Source organism: Sphaerodactylus townsendi, linkage group LG08 (assembly GCF_021028975.2).
Source record: "Sphaerodactylus townsendi isolate TG3544 linkage group LG08, MPM_Stown_v2.3, whole genome shotgun sequence".
Lineage (NCBI taxonomy): Eukaryota > Metazoa > Chordata > Lepidosauria > Squamata > Sphaerodactylidae > Sphaerodactylus > Sphaerodactylus townsendi.
This window is the reverse complement of record NC_059432.1, coordinates 54,587,811-54,598,484: the sequence shown is the minus strand read 5'-3', so window position 1 is coordinate 54,598,484 and position 10,674 is coordinate 54,587,811. Positions and strand designations below refer to the sequence as shown.

Sequence of the window (10,674 nt, the reverse complement as noted above, 5' to 3'; positions counted from 1 at the left end):
TAAATATAAATACATGATCTAAAAGAGTACCGGTGGATAGTATCTCCAGACTTTTTATCTTTCCTGCAGATGTCTAAAATGCCCTACAATCAACAAATTGTAAGTCTGGGAAGAAAACCACTAGCAGAAGTTACCAGTTTTTCTGCTAACATCATTAGCATTAGCAAATCCTACAAGCTGTATGTTCACACACCTGTGAAATTGCTTCAGTGTTATCCTGCTTTACTTAGTATATTTACAGTGCAAACCAAAACAGAGTACTGACCTAGTTCTGATGTGATTGGGCTGTATCATGATGCCTTTCTGCTCAATATATTAATCAAAAGGGAGGGAAGCTTGTTAAAAGTTATTTTGAGTACCCACCGACTATTATATTTTTAAAATATTTGATCAACTTAAAAATCATCGTGAAACCTAATAAAGTGCAACACATTTAGTCAATCAATCTTCATTACGGTCATAGACCAGCATAAGGTAAATAAGATACTCATAATTAAGAGAGAGAGAGGGAGAGAGAGTAAATAATCTACTGGCAGAAGAAAATTGGGAATACAAAAAAGGGTATGGGAATATACAGGGGATGGGATAAAAGCAAAAATATCAAAAGGAAACAAGGTGGAACAATAAAATTGGCAGATAAGAAACTATAACCTTCTACATTCTAGTAAGACAACCTTAGTATTCATTAAGTCTTTTTATTGCACAGACCATCCTGTGACATACTTCAAGTGCTGCTACACAAAATCTAGCCACACTGTATTTTATATCAGGATTGGTATTTGTAAGCAGCAAGGAAATATAACATTGCCCTGTGTGGCCTGGAAATCTGTGCAGCAATGGCAAAATAAAGCTAGCAGTGGCGTATCTGCCTAGGGACAAGGAGTACCCCTTGTACCCGGGCGCCACTCTTCTGGTCACGTGGGGGGGTGCAAAATCGGCCCCTCATGTGACCAGGAAGTCCTGCTGCCTCGTCGCTTTTGTGTGCCTCGAGGGTACCAGCAGTAGGGGGGCGGAGCCTGGGGGCGTCCCAGAGACAATTTGTCTCCGGGTGCTGTTTACCCCTGGTACAGCTCTGAAAGCTAGTATGTATATTTTTATAGTACTAACATTGGAGAAAGCATGTTGTTTCTGTGTGCCCAATATCCAAAAGAGATATTGTCTCTCCTGCTAAGGAGGGCATGGCATCATGTGAGAGGAAAAGCCAATGTTTAGGTACTTCAGGATTAGGTAAATTCTCCATAAAAGAAGTATACCTATTGGATTCATTAGCAATAAAAATTGGAAACCTAGCTAGATCTGTTTGGCGCTCTGTATCTGCCACATACTGTTTAATGGCTCCTTTGGCCTGTTCATAGTGCATGCTGAGCCCCAGAGATAAGAGTTTAGATCCAAGTGCCTGTTTGGTGTTGGGATGTGAAAGAAAATGTGTAGCCTTATCTTACATTGACCTCTATTACTTTGGGAGTACCTCACAGATTGCTTCACAAAAAGCTTCTTTTTAGATTTCAGTATGAAAAGTCATCATTATGTTTCATAAGGTCCCCTATGCCAGTCATGAAAGCAGCAAACCAGATCTCCACAGACAGGATAGTGGCCTTTACATACTTTCTTAATTCCAGGTATGCTGAAAAAACATGACTGTAAATTATGCAAAAAAGGAAAAAACTCAAAACTTACAGGAACACAGACTGATGAGAGCAGATGACTATCTGTTAAGAAGGGTGGGGAAAGAAAAGATGGGGAAATAAGCTTGCATGGTGCACACAAAATCTTGGTGAGGAAGATTTTGATTGTGGGGGATTTCTTGTTCACCTTCTCCAGTGATTCTTTGTGAATCCTCAGCTTGTCAGCTACTAATTTTCAGGCCCTTTCCACACGGGCCAATAAACATGGGTTAAGGATGAGATAAAACCCAGGTTGTGGGGGAAGTCTGTATAGATCCCTCTCCTAAAGCGAGTCCGCCCCAGGTTCCCCCCACCCCCACCCCCACCCCAGGTTTTACAAGAATTGTAATATCTGCAGTTCTTTTGTTTTAACGCGCCTTGCAGCCATGGCCAGGCAAACGGCCGCAGCTGCGAGGCACATTATGCGTCCTGCAGCTGCACATGGGGTTTTGGGTACCTCCTGGTACCTGTCCATGGGACAGCCAGCCATGCAAATGGCTTGGGGCTATGTTGGGTTCGTTTATCCCAGCTGCAACCCACTCAGAATTTGAAAAGCCCTCAGTTAGGATTGTTCCAAGCACTTTTCTTTGTTTATCTTTTATTTATTTAAACTTATATTTATAACCCACCCATCCCCTATGCTCAGGTCAAGTGACAACCATTTAAGATACAATTCATTAATAAATAGATTAAAAACTAACAGTACAATATAGATTGTGCTAAAAAAGCAGTGTACAGACTGTAATAGTACTCCTTGACCTAAACACCACCACCAATTCAGACACTGGGAGCAAACACACAAGTAGCAAACTGAATGGTGTCGGCCAAGACTGGATGATCAAATAGCACATAATGTGAGGGTGGGGTTCTGCAAGGTCCAGGCTGGCCAATGGATTTGCTACATACCATTGATGCCCTCAACATATGCCTAGTGGAACGTGCCTTATAGGCCTGATGAAACTTAGATTGTTTAAAATTCACATCTCTTTGGGCAGAGTATTCCACCATGTAGGAGCCAGGGCTAAGAAAGCCCTGCCCCTAGTCAAGGACAGCCACATAGCCTTCAAGCCAGGAATCAGCTGTTCATGATGAAGTTAATAATTTATTCATGTGCTTTCCAATTTCCAGATCTAGAGTGGCTAAATACTGAAGGTCCCCTTTCTTTGGATGAAGACTTTTGTGGAAAAGTGATTGTTTTGGATTTCTTCACTTACTGCTGCATCAACTGTATCCATGTGCTCCCTGATCTCCATGAATTAGAACAGAAATACTCTTCTAAAGGTATCACTTAATTAGTTTGCTTACTGAGAATATTCATGTTGTCACAGAGTAACGTTGTCATTAACCAGTTTGGAAATCAGCATCCTGGCCTCCCCTTCTTAGAAAGGATAAGCTTCATATCTGTGTCTTTAGAGAAGATGTTGAATCATCAGTAGTACAATTTAAAAGATTACTAATATTACATACCGTATATACTCGCGTATAAGCCGAGTTTTTCAGCCCTGTTTTAAGGCTGAAAAATGCCCCCCCCCCCCCAGCTTATACACGAGCCACCACTTACCAGCTGGCTCTTCAGGCCTCTGCCGAGGCTGGAGACGTGGCCTGGGAGGACCTCCCTGCGGCTGCACAAGCCACTTGTTGCTGCCCTCCTGGAAGGGTGAAGGGGGAACCCTGATGTCACTGCCCAAATAAGGAGCTCCCTCTGCCTCCCAGCTGGGTTTGAGGAAGCCCAGCCAGCCGGCAGGCAGAGGGAACCTTATTTGGGCAGTGACATCAGGGGGAGTCACTGCCCGAATAAGGAGCTCCCTCTGCCTCCCGGCTGAGTTTGAGAAAGCCCAGCCAGCCAGCAGGCAGAGGGAGCTCATTATTTGGGCAGTGACATCAGGGGGAGTCACTGCCCAAATAAGGAGCTCTCTCTGCCTCCTGGCTTCCCACCCTCGGCTTATACACAGGTCGGCTTATACACGAGTATATATGGTATATGTAATGATACTAATACAAAAATCAAACTTTGGATTTTGGCAGTAAGAATTTCAGCTTTCTCCCCAACTTTTAAAGGAAATTTTATGTCTTCCTGGCCACATGTGTAAGACATGTTCATAAATTCTCTTTGTGAATAACCTGAAATCAATTTTCCAGATTTTAAGAAGCTTATTTCTGAAAGCTATTTTTAAAAAATGTGTGTCTGCTGAAATTGTTACTCATTCTGGATGTGGTTGCGCTCCACTGAGACCTACTGCTGGCTAAGCAAGTGGTACCTGTAACGAGGTATTTCAGGTATATCTTTTACCAGCTTCAACTGGATAGGCAACGATAGGCTTGCCTGGACTGAAAATATCTGGTCACTGTGCTGCATGGCATGGTTTCATCTAGATTAAGGTACTGGAATGTGCTCTGCATAGAGCTACCGCTGAAAAATGTTTGGAAAGTTCCATTGGTGCAGGAGGCTGCAACCAGGTTGTTGACCCTTATGAGGCGAGAAAGGCTGGGTTCAAAATTTGTAAAATAAAAAGGTAGCATGTAAATAAACAAATGCCAATAATTTCGTACATTTGACCCCTATGGACTGGGTTGCTGCTGGCATCATCATTGTTTCTTGATTTTTACCTCCTCTTGAGTACCTTTGATCTCAACATAAAGTGGGGCGATGTCAGCAGGACAGTGGCGTACCTAGGCAAACTGGAGCCCTGGGCAAAACCTGGGTTTGATGCTCCCCCCCCCATGGGCGGCCACCCTCTCCCACCATGACCAAACAATTTTTTTCCACCAGGTCATTTCAAAATCACCATCACAAATCTGAACACAGCAATAGGCCATGCCACACAGCAGAAATAATTTTTTTGAAAACATTTTCAAAATGCTTTCAAAATGTTGTATTACTGCTATGAAAACATTTTATGGTGTTGTATCCAGTCCCCCCAATTGGGAGAAACAGCATCACTTTAAATGTTATTTAAACTGGGGACCTCAGATTCTTCCTTTAAGGTGGATTTAAAAGGAGAATCTGGGCTCCCTAGTTTAAACAAGTGATGCCCGAATCCACCCCCAAACAGCATTATTTTCCATGGTGTTTAAACTAGGGAGCCCAGATTCTCCTTTAAAATCCACCTTAAAGGGAGAATCTGGGGTCCCCAGTTTAAGCAACATTGAAAGTGATGCTGTTTTGGGGTGGATTATCCCCCACCCTGAAACAGCATCACTTTCAGTGTTTAAACTGGGGACCTCAGATTCTCCCTTTAAATCCATGCCGAAGGGGGTGGATTTAATAATAATAATAATAACAACAACAACAACCTTTACTAGGCTTTGAGAGAATAAAATAAAGAAAGAAAACAAGCATTGGCAGGAAGGGGGTGGATTTAAGAGGAGAATCTAGGGAAATTCAGGGGGTGCCTGCTGTCAGGGGTGCAATTATTAAGATAGCAGCACCAAAGTTTCAGAATATCTTTGTGAGACCCTACTGATGATACCACCCATGTTTGGTGAAGTTTGGTTCAGGGGATCCAAAGTTATGGACCCTCAAAGGTGTAGCCCCCATCTACTATTAGCTCCCATTGGAAACAATGGGGGATGGGGGCACCCCCTTTGGGAGTCCATAACTTTGTAATTCCTAAACCAAACCTCACCAAACTTGGGTGATATCATCAGGAGAGTCCCCCAAAAAATCTCTGAAATTTTGGTGCTGCTAGCCTAAAACTGCTCCCTTTGCAGGCCAAAAACGGAAAAACACTGAAAATACAAAAAATCCCACAAACGAACCTGCAGTCTTTGCGCCCCCCCCCCCCCACAAGGGGGCGCCCTGGGCAACTGCCCACTTTGCCCAATGGGAGGAACGCCTCTGCAGCAGGACCTGGGCAACTGTGCATCTTAATCTGCATATGGCTTAAATGCCAAGGAGATACACACAGCCTCAAGGTCACACATGAGTCACTTGGGCCATTCACAGAGCCTCACATGTGTGTGAATTAGGGTTGATCAACATCTTAGATATTTGGTAAAATTCGGATTCGGGCTTATTTGGGCAAAAAAAAAAATTGTATTTCTGAATAAGCCCAAATGCCTTATTCGATACGCCCGTATATATTTGGATATCCAAATATATTCAGATATGTTTGATTTTTTTTTTTTGTATTTTTGTGATTTGGCCTGGAGTAAGATGACCTGGATGGCCTGGATTTGTAAAGCTAGCGGCACCAAAATTTCAGGGTATCATCCACAGACTTTCCCAATATCTGAGTTTGGTGAAGTTTGGCTCAGGGGTGCCCCCATCCCCCATTGTTTCTAATCAGAGCTAACTGGAGAATACACAGTGAAGTGTATCCGGATCTACTCTTAATTGGGGAGGATGTATTCGGGCCGCACCAAGCCTAGTGAAGTACTGGTCTATGCATTTTACACAATGAAACCAAATCCTAATAGCCTTACTAAATAATTTATTGTTGAGATGCATAGTAATCTGAACAATTGTTGCAGGGGTCTAGACCTTTTGCTTAATCAGAAACTAAAAACACAGAATCCTACTCTGAAGAAAGAAAACGAATCCTTTTTTACCATATACTTCACGGGCCAACATACAATTTTTTACTATTTTGCCATACATGTTTTTAATTTGTTTGGTGCACATGCCCTTGGTATATTATGGTTATGTTGCTGTGATAGGGAATGCTTGAATATAACGAGCTGGTGTGTGATATTATCAAGGTCATCTCATTTTATCTCATCAACACATGCGCATTTAGAATTTCATAGGTCTGTCAGCGGAACAAAGGACAGTTTCCACAAGAATTAATACCACACAGCATATTTATCGGATATGTTCTTGTTCTTATCATTGCAAATGCTATTTCTGAATATAGCGTGACATCCAGAAGGTTATTTTAAGCCCCAATGCACATTCATTTCACATAATCATTCTAGAAATGGCCTGTTGGATTGCTAGTTGAGGAAGTGCTGCTTAAAAGAAATGCTTTGGGTGAGGGCCAGTCTGCTGCTCTCGTCCAACCCTTTACTGCAGGTTTATATTAAACTGCATTGACACATAGTAGAATTTGACCTGGGAGAGTTCAACTTGACTTTAGAGTATCTTTGCAAGACCTATCTCAGAATGGATTGGGATAATGAATAAGACTTGAGCTGGTGTAACCTGAAGGTGTGCCAGGATGGCAGCATAGAATTAGACTGTATCAGGAGCATGTTGTGGCCAAAGTGGAGCTTAGTTTAGTTCCAGAGTTTCTCTAGCCTTGGGAATGCTCCCAACACTGGCAAAGTGTTAGGGCAAAGACAAGGACAATCTGAGTGTATCTTTACAACATACCACAGGGGTAAATGCAAGTGGAAAAAATATATCTGGCCTCATATCAAGCACTCTTTGAACACACATAGGTGTCTTGAGTGATAGGAATCTCCCAGAAAGGCCTCTCAGCATAGAAAGGGAGCATTGAGTATAAACAGCCAAGGAACTGTATCGTATGACTAACCGTTCTGTGACCAGACCCCTTGAAGGTACTCCATCATAGGTCACAAACACTTAATGGGAGCCTCCAAGGGATGCAAACCACATAAAGGTAACCAAACCAAACTACAGGTCTTCAGCCATATGTACTTTGTCTATCATCCTGCCAACCTTCCCTCCATCAAGTTGGCAGAAGTATGTACGATACAGACCAGAAGTGGCATACAGATCCATTGGCAGCATAGCACTGTGCTGTGCCAACATAAGGTCATGCCAGAGTAACCATTTGCTTGCAAGTGGGACACATGAGGAATACAACTACTGCCCAGAGTTACTACTCTATTCTGAACTGTACTACTACTTTAAAAAAAAAACAGACTTCACAGACACAGTTTCACTACAACTCCCAATGAGGGAAAGGCAAGTTGTTTCAATAGTTACAGTACATCAGTATCAGAATCGGCCCAATTTTGATGTAGGAGAAAAACTTCTCTGTGTGTGCAAAAGGCAACCTGGTTACTGAAAGTTACTCAAAACCCACTGAAGCAGCGGAGTGTATCCACTTCAGGACTCCTCCTGGTTATCCCACAGTATTTATTCCAATGGATGGTGTACTACTTTTGTTCCCTCCATTGGTGTGTTCTGCATGTGGGTGGTGGCAGCCTGACATCAGGGGACCATGGCTGTGTCAGCATGTGCTGGTTGACTGTTTCCATATTTGTGGCAGTGTGTCTCACTATGAGAAGTGGCTTGCAAATGATTGCTGAGGACACCTGCTTAGTCGCTATGCCTTCAGCATATTTCTGGGGGTATTTATATCACACGTTTCTCCTCTGCAAAGCACACCTAGGGTACCAACGGGTAATGCTGGCAATGCCCTTGTAAAGTTGATCTTAGGGATAGAGCTCTTAATCACCTAAGTAAAAGTCCTAAATCTGGTTTTGTTTCTTATTTTGTTGTATCATGAACTTCACTGTGTTTGCTTACTAATATTTTTTTTCAAACAGTAGTGCTTATTGGTGAGTGTTTCCACGGTGATATCGGTAGTGTGTGATGATGATGATGATGATGATGATGATGATGATGATGATGATGATGATGATGATGATGATGATGATGATGATGATGATGATGATGTTATCCATTCAGTCATTCTTGGCCCTTGGCAACCTGATATGCAAGCTCTTTCCAAATTTTTCGATTAAGTACTGCTTCTTTCAGCTGGTTGATGTTTATGCCTGTATCAGCTTTTATGGTATCTAGCCATCGTATTCTTTGGTGTCCAGGTCTTCTCCCACCACTGACAAGTTTAATCATCATAGATTTTTCTAGAGAATTTGATTGCAACACATGACCAAAGTATGTAAGCGTGAGCCTGGTTATTTTCCCTTCTAGTGATGTGTCTGGTTTTATACGGCTCAAGACTTCTGCAATTAGTGCCAGCACCAGAGATCTGTAGTTCATCCTTGGAGCCAAAATACATGAAATGAAAAAGGAATGGACTCCATTAAAGCATCTGCCCTGAAGTCTTCTGGGTATATTTGGACCCTGCCAGTGGGTTGTGTAGTGCAGCTGCTGTTTTACTGGCCCTGTCACCCCTGTTCCCACTGTTTCAATATGAAAATATTCTCCCAACTTTTCCAACTATCCTTAAGAGCTTGGAAACTAAGCAGGGTTGACTCTGATTAGTGCTTTGTGGGAGACTATAAAGGAAGACCAGGATTACTTTGCAGACAAAGGCAATGGCAGACCACCTCTGCTTATCTCTTGCCTTGAAAAAAGCCTATGAGTGGACACCATAAGTTCATTGCACATTGACAGTACTCATTATTATTCAATGAGGAAATATTCTCCCATCTTTTTCTGTTGTCCTTAAGTGTGTCTACCGGGCCTATATAAAAAAGGGGTACAACTGAAGTCTACCACACATTTTTTAAAAAGCCCTCTCTTTCAAGTGGCAAGAATCAAAATGCAAAGCAATATAATTTTTTTTAAGCTAGTGTGTGGGAAGTGACCATGAAGTCAGATATCTGTCACCTTATGGAATTCTTTGGGCACATGACAGAGCAGAATGCCAGAATCTTATTTATGGCAGTGTTCTATGAACACAGCAACAGAAGGACAAGGAAACTTTCTGTTAAATTTTCTGCTAGAGGTTCTAAAAGGGCGTTGAACAATTCTTAAAATATAGCTGTCATTAAAAGTTGAAATTGAACTTGACTTTGTGTGTCTTTCAAGAACAGACTGACAGTTCAGTGAATATGTCAGATTTATCACAGTAGCTTGATTCGTACAGATTTTATTAGTTCCATAACTTTAATTTTTCCCTTAATATAGTTAAATAAATGTACTTTTAATAAGCTAAAATTTGATTGTAGTTAGATGCAAAATTTCCAGAAATGTAGGGAAAAAACTGAAAAGTACACAATATTTGCTTTCCCATCAAAACTAAATTTGTTTCACTAATATAACAACATAAATGCATCATTTATAACTTAGATAATGTATTCAATTGTACTATTTATGAAATTTAAAACATAAGACAGCAATCCTAGCAGCTCTACATAGAAGTGTCTTGTTTTATTTAGCAGTGCTTACCCCAGAAAAGTCTTTTTGAGGTTTCAGCTTAGATGCCTAACAGATTAATCCAGAGGTATGGAAGCTGCACCAGACAGAGATAACACAGTCATGGTGTAACCATGCTACCTCCTAAGCATCAGCCCAACAGCGACATTCCCCCTATCTCTGTGGAAGTGCTGTATTAATGGGCTGTGCCATTTTTGCCAGTGAAAGTTCTTAGGCTAGAAGGCTCAGGAAGCCAACTAATGCTAGTCCTGCCCCCATGAAACGCAAGTTCTTGCACTGGAGCTGCGCCCCCACTTCAACTGCACCAGCACCTCTGCATGGCCTCTCCTTGGTGCCAGTGCGTATGCCCCGGTGTAAATGCCACCTATGCCAGTGCAAGTGGCATTTATTCTGGCACTGGGGTCACACCACTTCCTCAGCCCTTTCAGTCCTGCATGGATTGTACTGTTCATTTTCTACAAGCCAAATGGTAAATTTCCTAGTGTTTTAGAGATAGCTGCAAACAGCAGCACCTTATGCTGCTTTAGCAAATGTATTCTGATTTTTTTGCCATCTGAGAGAGAGGGAAAACTACGGTTTGAAATCAGAAAATGTGTTTTTAGCAACAAAAGAGTGCATTATCTGTAAAGAAACCATCCAGTGCAGTCAAAGCAGCACTGGACATCAGCATTTTTGGATGCCAAGTTAAACTTTGTAATGTTGAAAACACTGTGTGATCAGCACTATAGCATATTAATAATTGCAAGATTATTGACATTTAAACATGGCCTTGAAAATACATTGTATATATATTAAGCATGGTCTTGGGAATTCACTGCATATGTATTAAATAGGGTCCTGAAATACACTCTGTATGCATTGCCATGAAATTCTGATCAAAAAAACCAACACCGATATATACATTTTGATTAAAATATCTTATCTTAACCATTTTATTCATTACAAAAATATTTCATAGAATCTTTTTCTATA

The 10,674-nt window shown here is 41.6% G+C and overlaps 1 protein-coding gene across 2 annotated transcripts in view; it reads left to right on the top strand.

The window, feature by feature from the left end:
- The window catches only part of NHLRC2 (NHL repeat containing 2), a 41,741-nt gene that overhangs the window by 2,198 nt on the left and 28,869 nt on the right, over window positions 1-10,674 (top strand). For both annotated transcript variants that reach the window (XM_048505254.1, XM_048505255.1), the window contains exon 3: window positions 2,793-2,945. In XM_048505254.1, coding sequence (XP_048361211.1) covers window positions 2,793-2,945 — 153 coding nt within the window. The remainder of the gene's footprint in view (window positions 1-2,792; window positions 2,946-10,674) is intronic.